Here is a 16102-nt window from a genome sequence, read left to right as displayed (position 1 = left end):
AAGAATTATCAAGAATTTCTTGGAATATTTACCTGATATTTACTATGAAATATAGGTTCTACGAAATTTTGACATCGTGACTGAAAGGTATGGTGAGAAACTGATAAATTTTGCGATTAGAAATAAATTTTCATATGTGCCGAAGTTAGAATTGGAACAGCCGTTTTCTAATTTACTGTAAATGGTTATGAAGTAAGCTACAGAATACTTATTGTCAGGAAAATATTTGGAAGTTTCCAATAATTATAATATCAATACGTATGTACATATGGTCATTTCCATCCTGTATGCATGTATGCTGTATTCCATTTCCTTTGTTTATATAATTTCAATAATTAAAAGTTTCACCTTGGAATAATTCTGGTCAAACAAATAATTAACTTAAAGTATTTCTAATATGTCTTCGTATCCGTAATACTTTGACCTATTTTAGAGCATTAGCATGTATTCTGGTTTGTACCTTGTATTGTTATATAACTTCTGTAGTTATGAGTTAGTTTAAAAATGGAATATTCGTATGTTTTGGTTATAATTTCATCTTAATATACTTACAATCACGCTTAAAAGTTAATAGCTGGTTCAAATATCGTCATCATATCTTAATGTTTATATCATAAATGCTATGAACACTTCCGTCTATTTTAAGGTTCGTTTAATTTACCGTTTATTCATATACCGGCAATTAATATCTGATTTAGAAAATAACCCTATTATTTGGATAGATTAATAAAAAAGGAACTACCACTTTTAATTTATAACTCGAATATGGTTTCGTAGAATAAATGTTTGTATAATCTACATTAAAGAATATAGTGCAAATATTGCTAGATAAGAAAGAGAGCACTAACAAGTACCTTATTTTATTATGATGCATTTTCAGGGCTTTTAATGAATTAGTTCACGTGAGGACCGGTTGCTCATAGCAAGACGGTAGGAAATTTTTGTAAATTTATTTTTAATATAACTCGAAATATGACGTTCCGTAAATGTGAACAATTACGGTTATACCAGTAGGTAACGGGTGCTTTCATATCTCGACATCGGGATTATAGTATGGCATGTACGCAAATATTGGTATTGCTCCGGTGAAATATGCACCTTGATCACTAAAAAGAACACAAGAAGCAGATAACATTTAATAGAGACCGAGTAATCTACAGAGATGAAGTACATTAAATACAACATTCATTTCGTTGTTACCCTAAAAGCTTTCGATTCAGCATCCGTTTGCTACGAGTTATATTAGTGTTCAGTGCATGCTTTTTAAACTTAAACGAGTAATTATCTAGCAGAGCTAATTTATATCATGCATACTATTTATATCTTGGCTACCTAATTTGAAGGATATCTACTAATAGTATACTTTTTTAACTCAACTACTTAAAAGAAATAGTCGACACTGATATGATTGATCTAAAAGCGTTATTATTTCGTGCAAAAACTGTTATGAGCATTAAAATTAAGCGTTAATCCACTAGTGGCATGCCATCATTTCATAATTGCTTAAGGTGGGCGATTGATACGATCTCATGCATAGAAATCGGATAATCTACATTTCTGGAAGTACTAGATCTCATATTTTTATTCCTTTGTAACTCTTGCTACTTGTACTCCAACTTGATCAATCAATACCCATGTATATGGTTTATGGAGCCATTCCGGCCTGAAGAATTTGATCTATATGATTTATTCTAAAATATCGCAATAGTTTAGATCTGTAGGGCTGTATTTTGAAAATTAAACATTAATTTAGTGATTCCACTGTGATTTATCAACTCATAATTGGCAGAAAGAGACGGTAGTGATGCTTTAATTTATAGCAACTAAATAAGTTAGACCATTCGAAACACTTCTATTCTACCATTTGTTCTATTTCAACTTTGTAAACTAACATTCAACATTAGCTTACCGTAAATGCATACGGTATCCCATAGATCTATAATTATCCTAAAACAATGATATCTTGTACTTACTTGGCTAAAAAGTACTATAATAATGTAGAATGAGAATACTAAACTACTAGAATTTTTTTTAAGCCCAACAATTTACCCTACTTCTATACTTGACAATGTAATTATCTGAAAGTAAATTGTGATAAGGCAAACTTGTTACGCATATAAGGTTCTTCTTAAATGATAGAATTCAGCGTAGTAGGCAGGCTACAAACGCAAATTGAAATGTTATTTCATCAGCATAACCAGAATTTCCTTTCTTTGATATTGAAAAACTATACAGTCAAGATCTTTCTTCAATCGTGACCCATTTTGACATATAGAACAATAGCTACAATTGTTTAATATAGTAATAAACTGATAACGTTTGTTATTATTCTAGATAGCATTATAATATTGAAGAAAAGACTGAATAGAATCAGTATTATCTAATAATTACTGCTGAAATAATGACCTCGTTGTGATGATGAAAAATAACAAACAATGTAACGACGCCCTACTTGAAAGACCTTAATCATCATATGCCCCATGATGCTATCCAGCTATGCCTAACCTGTTATATAGGAGTCCATACATTAGTATTTAAAGATAATATCTATAGTGTATCATACCACCATAACAACAAGCATCCAGTTACAGTTTATATGTAAATTTAGACGGTTGCTGTCATCATTTATAATATGAAATTTTTTTCTTTCATCACTAATATCGATGAGAATAAGCTATATTCAGCCGTACATTTATAGGCCTGAACTTAGATTGCCAATAGATGGAGTAAAGTAAGGTATGACGGATATGGAAATCAAACGATTTTAAATTTTATACACTCTACTATAATTATAATACAGGAGAGAGTACTTTATGCGGCAGTAAAATTATTCTTTCAACACACTTCGGTAGGCATCTATCGAGACTTGAGAGTGTTCTTTCCAGTTTTTTCTTTCTATATTATTTCAATTCATGGTTAGTAAACAACACTAGAAATGTCTGAATCAACACCAACATTGTCTGTATCAAGATCACCTACAAATATACGCTCATCCTGCCAAAATGTTGATTTTGAAACGGCGCAAAATATTCGAGATAACCTTATCATGTGTAGTGGAGTTTATGATGGTAACTTAGCCAGATGCCATTCCCATGTTGAAATCAATAACTATTCAATGTGTTACGGTTGGAGCCAAGCTAAACCTTACGCTGGTTATATAATAACAAGTCAACATCACCCTAACGATAAAGAAAGCCAACAATCACATCATCACACTTCTAGTCAAAGTAATGGCGGTAATAAAAATAGTAAGAAATCTTTACATCCTGTTAGGAGATTCAATTATCATACAGATAATAATGAATTAGTCTACTATGTTAATGTTGATCCAGTCACTTATAAATATCGTTATAAAGGCTACTCAGATCCTAACCAGTCACTTAATAAATACAAAACGATCTTAAATGATCAAAATCGTGAGCGTCTTACTGGCCGACATGGTATTATAGACGATCAACAACCGCCGGTACTACCACAACATCAATATAACGGCCATACTATTTCTAGAAGCCATCAAGATGACAACCTTAATTATGGTGAGAAAAGTAAAGCTCTTCATATTACAAAAATGAAATCCGATGACGATAATTGCGCTAAAGATGCTTCAAATCAACAATATCTTAATCAGGATAGTAACCATAAAATACTGTGTCAAAAAAATTATAATCAACATCAGGTGCAATTAACCAAATCCGGTAAGATAAGCAATCCTGAATTGTCAGTAAATAAAATGACCATCCAACCGGTTAGCAGTGATCGCTACCACTTGAAACCATTAGAACAATCATCAACAGCGTCTTCCTATCTTTCACATCTATCATTAGGTCTACATCGAGCTCCAGATGATTACAACAAGTATTTCAACGATTTGACTCGATTGCGTTTTGTCGATGGTCGATTTCTACCTAAAAATAAAAATATTGCTACAAATCAGTTTATTGAGAGATAAATACTGTAATATTCCAAGACTGATTGATGATTAATTATTTATAGTTTCATATCAATAATTCATACCCAAAATTTAAAACTTATGCATGGCTAAAAAATTCATTTCAAACATGTTAAGTATACTCTACACATAGATATAAGGAAATACCTTGTCTCCCTGGCTATCAGCAAATAGCATATTTTAAATCATGCTATATTTGTTCTCGAAATATTGCTATTTTATGATTCTCGCATGGATAATCAAAATCTGGCCTTATTAATAACCAAAAAATCTGGTAGGAGCTAACGTGAATAATTCGCAAGTTATTTCTTATAACTAATAAACTAATGGAATTTTACCCCAATTGCGGGAAAATATATCGATGACTTTAAGCGAGTATTCGATGCAATTTTCTTCTTTAAAATTAGAGAGATGAAAGCATAAAGAGATAACGGTTTTACGTACACGACTGATTACACAAATTTATTTCTATACCAGTATCGTGTCTGTAGTTGCAGTAACTATTACATTCCGCTAATATATTATTGAATTGCCAACAGCGTACGCTGGTTTTATTATTTCATTAGAAACTATTTATGTACTCGTATCTACAGTGTTAAAAAACTTTTTACTGTGTTAACAAAGATCGCCTTCTGTTTTAAGATAATGCGTGTTCTAAGCTAATGACATCTTTACATTTAAGTTGAATGTAACGCATAATATTATGTAAAAGCTTAGCATGATATTATGTATAATTTAAGATATTTATCATTTTGGTAATGTTTAGCATATCGATCGAAATCATCTAACGCATATTGTAATCTAATGACGGTAATAATGTACATTGTAAATAAGATCTGAATACTTTACATTTTAAAGATGCGTTTAGAGTTTTCAGAATAGACTTTACACATCCATACATTCATATATTGTACAACCTTAAATTATATTATACGCAAAGCATTAATCTTTCAGACATGTTTATCTTTGCAATTATTCGAAATTACGGTTGTGAGATTTTTTACTGCAGGCTATTACCGAAATTTCAAAATTGGTTTCATTTTAATGTTCTTAAATTAATTACCGCAATAACTCTATAGGCAGCCACGATAATGAAGATATAAACACTAAACAGTGCATCATATTAAATAAGAACCAATTTTAGAGTGATACACAAGGTGTATGGCTTCCAGTTATGGTATTTTAATGCCCTATGTACGAGAATATTGTGTTACAACACGAATAAACAAATTTTTCAATAGATTCATAATTTTAGATTCAATTGGCTTGTAAAGGGCTTTCGGCCTTAAACCATGGCGTCCGCCGATTCTGCATGCAAAATTATGTATCACCTCAAATCAAGTCAGTAATTACTGATACTAGCAAATAACCTAATTTAGGATTCGGTTAGCCTAAGAAGATTTCGTGAACCATCAAAATTTTATTACATGCAAAATTGTTAACAAGTATTAACTCCTTTTAATAATACATATATAATCAGCTCGATATATCCAATATCTGTTATACTTGCAGACATATATGTATATATGTTAGTATATATATATATATACAGATTTGTGCTAGTAGTATAGCCAAATATGAAAAATAATTAGAATGACTATTGTATTAAGAATATGAATCGTACGCCGATGTGGCAAAAATATACCAAATAGTAGAGGTTCCCGGAAATATTACTATAGTGTAATTATTATCACCACATACAAAATAATTATGCTCAAATCCCTTCCATGATACTGGACTATCGTGAAATCCCCATACGTTGACGGTTATCCAAGGAATATCTTCAGGCCAACTAATACGGTTTCTGATTAATTCAATTTAAACAAAATTAGCGCTCGTAACCTTTTTGGCATTTATATTTAGCAGAAAATAAGTAACACATTCTATTTATTAACAAAATTATTGACCAGAAACTTTACCTAATATCTTGCACTAGATTGTTAATCTGATTAGTAGAAATAAAGCCTAAACATCTACTGGTGATGGAATTCGATACAGTAAAATTAGGTATTGGGCAAGTATAGGTTGATATGAAATTGTCTGGTGATCCAACAGAACTGTGAAATTAAGAAATTAAAATATCGCCATTTAATGAATTTTCAAATAGCAAAAAATTAGGAGCAAATATTTTAAATGATTGTAATAAATGCGTCAGTATAATATCTACTTACCTGTCAATATCGCATGATAGCGCTCCTAACCATTCATAAAAGTTAGAGATGTTACAGCTCTTATCTTCAACACCATCTACAAATCCTTGCGGGTATGACCAAGTGATTTCTGGTACAGATAAATTTTCATGATGTTTACGGATACTTGAACACTGCTTAATTGAGTATTTGTGTCCTTCTAGCCAGCTCTCTAATCTAAATTGGTTATCATGGTCTAAAAATAGCAAATAATTCATGTATCCTTTCCAATTGCACTAATATAAATTGCGTTACGTTTACGGATATTGCTATACAGTCTTCTACTAGCAACAAAAAGGTAATAGAATAGAAATATTTAGAAAGAATAAGATTGGTTACATACCAGGAATCCATGACATTAAAAAATTAAATTTGATATCAAAGTTAGTCGTTAGGCACCAGTTAATACGATTATATAATTTAGAACCCGATTTGATAGCAGGATCGCGAAGATCTATCTGTACAACTTTAGGTAAAAAAAATGTAGATGCGTTATGAGCATTGAAATTATGTAGGTATAGTTTAAACTGATATATATTAAATGCTTTTGCCTGATGTTGTAAAATATAATATTTACTAAATCGATCAATTCCTTTGAAATTCGAGGACTTTCCGTTCAATCCTAATTGCTGATAAGTATCTTTCATCAATGAAAAATATAAAATACCTGCAAAGATTAAAAGTTCAACCGTTGTTATATGGTATAGCTGTATCTGTCAATTTTATAACATAATTACTTTAAATTAGAATGACAACATATGCATATGTGTGGTATTGATTATAATGATGGTTATAATCTTGGATACCTGTTGGTATAATAGCAATACTATCGCCAGTATCCACGTGAGAGCAAGATAAAGCTGTAAATTTACCTGTATATTAATATAGTAAATGTCAAATTGACTGTAGATGCTAAAATATTAATTTCAGAATTATTCCCATTTATGACATAAGTGTGCTTCTTTAAATCAAAAGATAAATCTCAGTTATCATGAAGATTGCTATACCTTTCCTTATGACATTATTGATAAAATCAAGGTCGATGAACTTATGAACTGGTAGATGAGCAAAATAATGACAGTTGCTTGTTGAAGTAAACCAATCGGAAATTAACGGTGGTAGCGTGTCTATTCCGGGTATAACAACTTCTACCTGTTTTAGTAACATAATGGAAGATGGTCAATAATAAATTTAATATAAATGATGCCGCACTTTGCTGCAATTATTATAGCACAAATGTAGAATTATGAAGTTCTATATTTTTTTTCATAATCATTTACCTATTTCAGTTTCATAAAACATCAATTTACTTATTACTATTTTGTATCCTGTTCACTGTCAATTAGTTATTTTTAGCCGTATAATCGATTTATGATATACTGTACTATAGCATTTAAGGTTTTATCGACAGGCTGTTATGAACCATTCATTGAAGACCTCAGTAAGAATATACCTGTATCTATTTTGTCATTATGTGATCGTAAATTTTTAGTAGAAATGACTTTTTAATTAATATACAAGACTAATAATATTGAACTACAGTAAGTTTACAGTCTATGTGTTACGCGTTGACAATCTTATACTTCAACTGGGTGGTATTATTGCGACCTTTGCATTTAGTGTGTGCTATCTAAAATATTTATGATAATAGAACTTACCATTTAGACTCAATTTAAGCTCACTATCGGCTATTCTAACACTGCAGAGTCAATCATTGTTATGAAACTACATAAGAGCATATCATCCATTCTCTCTCTAAGAATCGAGTGCAAGTTGTAGGCCATACAGTACACTCAACAGCTAGGACAATTATCCATGCAATCCGTTGTAATTATAATATACGATTATACTACAGTTCTACCGGCATCAAGTCTAATCATGAAGACACAAACGAATGTATGCTGTATATATCCATTCTATCAGTAAAAAGTAATAGGATGGAAGTATAGGTATTAATAAATGATTGCTTATTGACTGCGAATTGGATTCATTGGTGGCAATTGATGAGATCTCGATGCATGCATGCATCTGGCTGTTGCATGCATCCAGCTGCTTTCTAATGCGCATAACATAGCAACAGAATAACGTCTAATCTTTATATTGTATCTTACGCCGTAATTAAAGGTATGTTCTTCAATTCTCTTAGCAATGTATTCATCAGTATTTTGGAATGGTCCAGACTCTACTAGTAATTTCCCTTGATAGGGCAGAAACGAACTGCCTGCTGCCATGGTTGCTAGCTCGAGCTCATGCAGCTGCACCTTCCACTACAGTAGCACTATAGTGTCTAGCGGGCGAGTGTATGTCAGTCATAAATCAAACAATCCCTAAAATTACATGCGTTTCTATAGCCCAGTAATTATGTTTTCAGTATGTATATCATCTTAAGGTGGTACGATGGGTATAGTACAAAACTAGTGATACAGTACAGTATGTAGACTAAGACGGAGCAGTCAAGCCGTAATCTGTACAACATACTGTACTACACGAGAACCTACCGTGACCTTAGTATGGCTACTAACATAATCCCATATTAAATTAGCTGTGTGTCATTTATTTTTGGACGTCGTATCGGAGATCAGCAAGGAAATTACCGGTAGTTATTGCTCTATTTTGGCACTTGTTTCACTGTCAAAAGAAAGAGAAGGATAACTCGGACTAGCAATAGTCATTTACTGTAGTCAAAATGAAAGATCAACTAGCTGCTTGGTTACTTTTATACAGTATAGTAGACGGTGTCAGTCATAGCGTATAGTAGAATGACTAGAAAATGATCGGCCCGATCACTCTGTTCCTCGGAATGTCCAATGGGCTGTCTGTCTCCCGTCGTGAGTCCCTCGTAGACATTCAATCTGTCCGTCCGTTGCCAAATTAGTCACGTGATTTACGTCTATACCAAGGAGAGGAAAGTATAGTAAACGATTTTCTCTCCTTTAGCTTTATTAATGTGGCAGGGGAGGGAGATTGGTGTGATAAACTTAGATTAAATAGTCGTTGTTAGAGCACAAGGAATCTATGTTGCTACTGTATAACATGGATTATGGATTATGCACAATATGCAGTCAAATATTACAGTATATGATGGCATCAAGTTAGGACCAGGAAGATGAGAAAAAGTGCCTACAACAAAATTGCAATATCTCAGTATAATCCAGTGTAGCACCTGTATTGCGCACTACTGCACGAGTACTAACTCAGAAGACCAGTCAAGACAGCGTATGCAAAAACCCATATGACTCAGTCTACGATATACAATACGCAGTGTAGGAACTGTACTGCGCACTGCTACATGGTCGGTAATACTACCAATCGAAGGCGTAGTCTCCAGACGAAGGCACTGACTGAGTCGTTGCGCGCGTCATTTTACCGTCTCACTGAGACTGCGCGATGAAATCATTGCAAATTCATCTTCATGAAACTTGGATTAATTGCAGTCGAAATATCTTCTTGCGCTTATTTGTAGGTAATCTGGATCTACTAGGCATCGATTGATGATGTTAACACAACTACGAAAGCAACTCTTTGAATGTAGAGTTTTAGTGGTGGGTGCTGGCGGCATCGGTTGTGAATTGATCAAGAATTTAGTTATGACTGGCTTTCACAATATCGAATTGGTAAGGCCATTCTTAGTACCAATCTTGTCAAGATGGCTAGCGATGCAATCAACAAACTCTTATTGATTATAATTATGGATGTAAGATTGATGAATTCGTCGCCATTATACATAAATAGTCTATTCAATACTAGTCATGATGGTGGTAGAAATAGATCCAATGGAATGTACATCAACTGATATCACGATGTCGATGTACATGATGCCCAGGACGATGGGAGTAGAATAGTGTCAACAGGATGAACAATCTTTCTTCCTAGTTTTCAATCCGATGATATCATCATTTCCAGGAGAAAATTTCTTTCATCAATCCTGTCTACCATGTTCACCATCTCGTTCATGTAGATTAAAACGATGCTAATGAATTAGTATGAAGACTATTTCCACTTGCTAGTAACAAAAGTACACCATAGATGCTTACCTTGGAAATCATCCTCTTTGCTGACGTATTAATCGAAAGCATTTATAAAATCTGTAGTACCATCATGCTTATTCATCTTCTACTTTGGGAAATAGCATAGCTATGATAGTGTCTTTTTTTTGGATTGAACCTTACTGAAATACCGTACGATTTTGTTCGTTTGATGAACCTAGTTGTAATATCAAAGTGGATTGACATTCCATTCCTTCTTGTCTGCAGGTCCTCATTGGATCAGCGCGTTAATCACTATTCTTTCATACTAAATTATCGCGAGCAAACGTGTATGTTTACTCTTGATATTCCACATCCTACATTTTTTCTTGCCTTCATCTATCTTGCTACTGTATCATCAATCGTGATGTGATTGATGAAGTTAGTAGCCATTAACTGAGGGTTGGCCTGATCAGTATTGGTATGCTATTTATTTATCCTAGCATCAGTATCTCTAGTCTCTAGTCCAATGTTTATCCATCACAGGTGTCCTATCGTATGATGGTAATGCAACTTCTGCAGCTATTCAGTAAATAGAGTGTGTTGCTCGTGATCTTTTTTTATTTTGCGATCTACTAATGACTAAACAGGAAAGTTAAAATTTCCATGGAAGATAAATATAGATATATAGATATGTCAGCTTATTTAACGTATTGAAATACTGTATACGTATACAGTATGAATATTTCTACTCTGAAATGTAGAGGTACAACGCTCTGGAATCAGATGTCCATTCATAATTTTGAACGTTATTGTTAACCAAGATATCATGGACAACAGAATCGTAGATCAATTATTACTTGAGTTTTATCAACGATAGACAAGATATTCCATCATCCGCGATCTTGGTAGTTGATACGGATATTTAGTATACAATATGACGGAGTAAAATGATAAGATAGAATGCAACTAATTGGTAAAAAACTTGTAAACTTACTGTATTAATTTACATTAACAGAAGGCGAATGAAGAGAATGAATACAAAATTTTTAAAGGCATTAAATTTAAATAAATAGCCGACAAGTTGCTAAATTTTACTTACATGACATTGTAAACTTGCTTTTAATGGTAGAGTAACATCATGACAGTCTAAGTAGGACTGAATGGGGAATAAGCCAAATAATGTTATAGTAGTGGTGATGCATGTGTTATGTGTTCTATTTCTCAAGATATTATTTTATTTTCATAAAACTTGTGATAATACACGTATCCACGTTATCTATCTATCTAAATGCCTATCAATGCTTTACCTTGATCTTTAGGTCGATTTGGACACCATCGATGTCAGTAATTTAAACCGTCAATTTCTATTCCGAAAAGAACATGTTGGTCAAAGTAAGGCTAAGGTAATTTGGAAGTCATGATAATTCTTGTACTTTTAACATTCGAAATGATAATGAGCACTTACTAACATCCATCATCTTGGACTTGAAGCTATTTTTAATCTTGTTAGCTTTTATCAGTGTATTATTATATAACAAATTTCTATACTTGAAGATATTTTCTACTTAAGTTTTGAATATGGCGCCTTTACAATCTCGACTGAACTTAATATTGTTATTTAAATCTCTAGTAAGGATTGATTACGAGAATGTACACATATTCAATATTATTCTCTTAAGAGACTAGTGCTACGCCTTTTGATATCTGTAGCATTCTAAGAATTACTAGCACCCTAAGCGAAATTTAGCTAATCCAACCTAATAGAAATATATACGAGTTTATTATTTAATCCATCTCTAACTGGATCGTATTGTCCTTATGATAGACAAATGTTATCGTAAAAAGAATTGTATATATTGCCATTGTTTGCTTCAAAAGTAGCTCTAACACTGTAATTTTAAGTACGGTACAAAATTCTCCTGTTACAAACTATTACAGTATAATTACTAACAGTTGTCATCTAATCATTTGTTATTACAGGTTGCAAAGGAGAATGCTTTACGATTCAATCCTGATGTTAACATTTTAGCAAGACATGATAGTATTATTAAGTAAGATTTCCATATTATGGTTATATCCTAAAGTTCTTGTCGTTGTATAATTCTGAATTCAGTGATGGCTATAGTACATTACTATGAAATTAAACGTGCAAAATATTTATATCTTCCACAGCAATATTAGTTTTTAAATTTTTTTCACTGGTCTCCAGTAGAATCCAATACGCAGCGTCATTAATTTATCCTGCATCAATATTTCTTTTTCTGTTATCTCAATTCGAATTGCATCTATTGCAATTGATTCATTGCTAATTTTTATATTTCAGTCCTGACTATGATGTGGATTACTTTCGACAATTTACGATAGTGTTGAATGCCCTAGATAATCGGGGTTCGTTTACGATAATGCTCAACATTGTATTAAAATACAATTTTTTTCAATTGTAATCTGGAATCATTAATTCTTTTTTTCCTATGTTCATATGGACATTTGCTAATTATTTATTATATATATAGCTGCTCGCAATCACGTCAATAGAATGTGCTTAGCTGCTGATGTACCCCTAATAGAAAGTGGCAGCGCAGGCTATCTTGGTCAAGTAACGGTTATCAAAAAGGCAAATTTTCTTTACAATAACTACGTGAAATAACAATTTAGCTGTAATTTAATTCTTTCATAGATAAAGATAGACATAATTTAGTGTTGAAAGTAAGATATTTAGCAAAACTTTCATGACTTTTTCTTTATTAAATTAGTTATCACGTTTTATCAGATCTGGTAATATATGTGTCCAATATAGTTGCTATTAATTCATATAGCAATATCGGTCTCCTTTATTAATCGTTCATCAGTCACTTACAATGGATTATGTACGCAAAGAATACTGCATAATTGATTATTTCATTTTGTTAAGTTGTTACCACCCTTATACTAATTTGCATATAGGGAGAAACTGAGTGCTACGAATGCCAACCAAAGCCTACTCAAAAAAGCTATCCCAGTTGTACTATACGTAATACCCCAACAGAGCCAATTCATTGTATAGTTTGGGCGAAACATTTATTTAAGTTAGTACTTAATGTGTTGATACTATCGATATTAACAAGTTATAATTATTTAATAATTTCCTATTCAAATTTTTCCGATGCAGCCAATTATTTGCAGAGCTTGATGAAGATAACGAAGTTACTCCGGATGCCGAAGATCCTGAAGCTACAGGTATATATTTAATCATGCAGTGAACATTCTTTAGTATTTCCTTGTTCCACGGCTTTATGAAATTGCTTCCCGGTCAAGCCTGAAAGAAGTCGAAGATGAATTGAAAACGAACTAACTCCTCTATTCACTACGCTTATATAGATGCGAACAAGCAAATCGACCAGGGCTCTGATAGTAATCTTAAAATTTCAACCCGGCCCTGGGCAGAATCTGTGGGTTATGATCCCCAGTTATTATTACGAAAGGTTATTGAATACCTACACTATCTGACAAAATGTACAAACTTTTTCGAGATTACTCATAAAAGTACTTGGTTAATCTTAGTTATTTCAAGATGACATAAAGTACTTACTAAAGATGGACAAACTTTGGCAAAAAAGAAAGCCACCTGTGCCATTAGATTTTGATAACTTATTGGAAGGTGACAGCTGTTTTATGTATCAAGTATTGTAACAATTTCTGCATCAATTACTAATTCACTAACGCTCTAATTAACAATGTGTAGGTAAAGTTGATGGAAGTACTTGTAATAACAATGGCAATAACAGTAATGATAACACTGTTTTGAAAGATCAATTAGTTTGGAACATTCATGAATGTGTACAAGAATTTTTACACAGGTAACTTGTAAAGAAAGTATTGTTATACTGTATGCATATCTCGGATACGTATGCGGCCCTCACTTTATGCAGTGCAACTTTGGTCTAAAAATTCACTTTATAATTTAGCGTTACTTCGCTGAAAAAGCGATTGGAGATGTCGAAATCTTACTTAATTTGGGATAAGGTCAGTCATGATAGATTTTCTGTGTTTTATCACTTTAATCTTCAATAGTCTGTATAATTGACATACATATACATATCCCGAAATAAAGGATGATGACGTGGCTATGCATTTTGTAGCAAGTTCAGCAAATGTGAGAGCTCATGTTTTTGGTATACCATTGAAAAGTCTGTTCGACGTTAAATGTAAGCTGTTAACGAATTGTAATTCTTCCGTTGAGAAAGTTGTTTGTTTGATATAGTACCTTGAAACTTGATTTAAAATCGGTACTATAGCTGATGTAACTTTTTTAAAATGTTAATCACTATAGCCATGGCAGGAAATATTATACCAGCAATTGCTACTACGAACGCAATTGTTGCTGGTCTAATAGTAACTGAGGCCTTAAAAATTCTAAAAGGGAGGCTAGATTTGTGTCGAACTGTAAGTGCTTGTGAATGACGTTCCCTAATAGAGCATGAATAGCTACGAGTATGCACATTTCTTATCGTATGTTTTGGATGTTTTTATAGGTGATAATGTACAAGAATAATCTAACTATGAAAAAATTAATTATCCCATGTTTGCTTGAGAAACCCAATAAGGGATGCTATGTTTGTTCCTCAAAGCCTGAGGTACTGTGGCTGCTAAATGGATAAATAATTTACAGTTAATTACCTTGTTCACGCTATCGAAACTATTTGTCATTATCTTGTAGGTATGTATTAGAATTAATATAGATGATATTACAATAAGACATCTCGGGGAAGAGGTTGGTACAGTAGTTCATTTTAATGGTTTGCTAAATTTACACTATGACTGATTTAGCGATTCAATTTTCCTCAGATTTTAAAGAAAAGGATCGGAATGATTGCTCCTGATGTTGAAGTTGACGATGGATCGGGTATGTGAACCTATATGCAAGCTACTGTACAGCTTATGTGATAATTAATTGTATGTACGTATGGTTAACCAGAAGCAATGCTTGTATTCTACCTCACCTACAGGAAGAATTTTAATTTCTAGTGAAGAAGGGGAAACAGAAGGTCATATCATACATTTTTTATTGATGTCAAATACTTTGGGAACCTACGATATCGTTCTAGACTTAAACTATTATAATTTATTGGTAAATTTCAGACATTATCAATTGCAAATTGTCACAGTTTGGTATCCGTAACGGCTCTCAGTTGAAAGCAGACGATTTCTTACAAAATTACTCACTAAAGTTAAAAGTCATCCATGAGTATGTTCTTATGCCACCCAGATTGCTTTTTATCAGTAGCTCGAAATTAACGATTGTAAAATCTATAATTTTTACAGCAATTCTTTAATAGATGGAGAATTTGAAATTGAAGGTGATATACCATCAACAGAAGATGAGTCTAATAGTCGTAACAATATCGGACAAACGAAACGAACCGCAGATGATTTAGACTATCCAAGCGTCAAACGTTCCCGGCTGGAAATTGTGGATAGTGACGATGATTTAATACTCGTTTAATAATATCATGCCCGTGGTATTTTATGCTATACGGTACAATTGTTTATTGAGGTTATAACTTTTTGTTTAACTTCGTCCCTGTTAGATTTTCTGTCTGATTTATTGTAATAACAAATATTATCAAGACTATAGTTACCCTGTATATGATTGTCTGGTAACTAATTATGTATTTCATCTGTTACTATTTAGGCTAGCTTAAGCCTGTACAAAAGTTTTTTAGTTGTAACTACGATATGAACGCAGCTGTATAGGCTGTTCTAGCTTGCTATACCTTATACCGAGACTAAAAATCTAGCTGAAACATAAGCAACACGAATAATTGGCAGCGCAATTTTTACTTCATCTTACAAATAAAATTTTGTTGCAGTTTATCGTATTTTGACGCAGTTTGTTGATCTTTTTACTTCATTAATGCAAAATCATTATATTAGTGATGAAAAATAAACGATGATTTGTTTGCTACGGTGCAGCGTATGCAAATTATTAGCAAGTATAACTTGAAGTCGCAAGTATA

The 16102-nt window shown here is 32.6% G+C and overlaps 3 protein-coding genes across 3 annotated transcripts; 2 read left to right on the top strand and 1 right to left on the bottom strand.

The window, feature by feature from the left end:
* Positions 1-2935: 2935 nt before the first annotated feature.
* TRIADDRAFT_55728 (uncharacterized protein) lies at positions 2936-3949 on the top strand (the record flags this gene model as incomplete). Its single annotated transcript, XM_002112030.1, has 2 exons — positions 2936-3695; positions 3825-3949. 2 exons carry the CDS (start codon positions 2936-2938, stop codon positions 3947-3949), a joined length of 885 nt encoding a protein of 294 aa, XP_002112066.1.
* Positions 3950-5554: 1605 nt separating this feature from the next.
* On the bottom strand, positions 5555-8369 carry TRIADDRAFT_55727 (uncharacterized protein; the record flags this gene model as incomplete). The annotated part of the gene is made up of 7 exons (XM_002111533.1): positions 5555-5753; positions 5869-6006; positions 6121-6334; positions 6482-6604; positions 6945-7010; positions 7146-7290; positions 8250-8369. 7 exons carry the CDS (start codon positions 8367-8369, stop codon positions 5555-5557), a joined length of 1005 nt encoding a protein of 334 aa, XP_002111569.1.
* Positions 8370-9632: 1263 nt separating this feature from the next.
* TRIADDRAFT_24020 (uncharacterized protein) lies at positions 9633-15418 on the top strand (the record flags this gene model as incomplete). Its single annotated transcript, XM_002112029.1, has 18 exons — positions 9633-9752; positions 11426-11509; positions 12087-12157; positions 12430-12494; positions 12620-12744; positions 13050-13171; positions 13255-13322; positions 13464-13567; positions 13647-13759; positions 13871-13942; positions 14051-14108; positions 14197-14290; positions 14416-14528; positions 14618-14719; positions 14803-14856; positions 14931-14992; positions 15096-15130; positions 15225-15418. 18 exons carry the CDS (start codon positions 9633-9635, stop codon positions 15416-15418), a joined length of 1656 nt encoding a protein of 551 aa, XP_002112065.1.
* Between the last annotated feature and the right edge of the window lie 684 nt (positions 15419-16102).

This window comes from Trichoplax adhaerens, genomic scaffold (assembly GCF_000150275.1).
Source record: "Trichoplax adhaerens TRIADscaffold_4 genomic scaffold, whole genome shotgun sequence".
NCBI classification, from domain to species: domain Eukaryota; kingdom Metazoa; phylum Placozoa; class Uniplacotomia; order Trichoplacea; family Trichoplacidae; genus Trichoplax; species Trichoplax adhaerens.
Note: the sequence above shows the minus strand (reverse complement) of the source record. Positions and strands in the feature narration are given on the sequence as shown.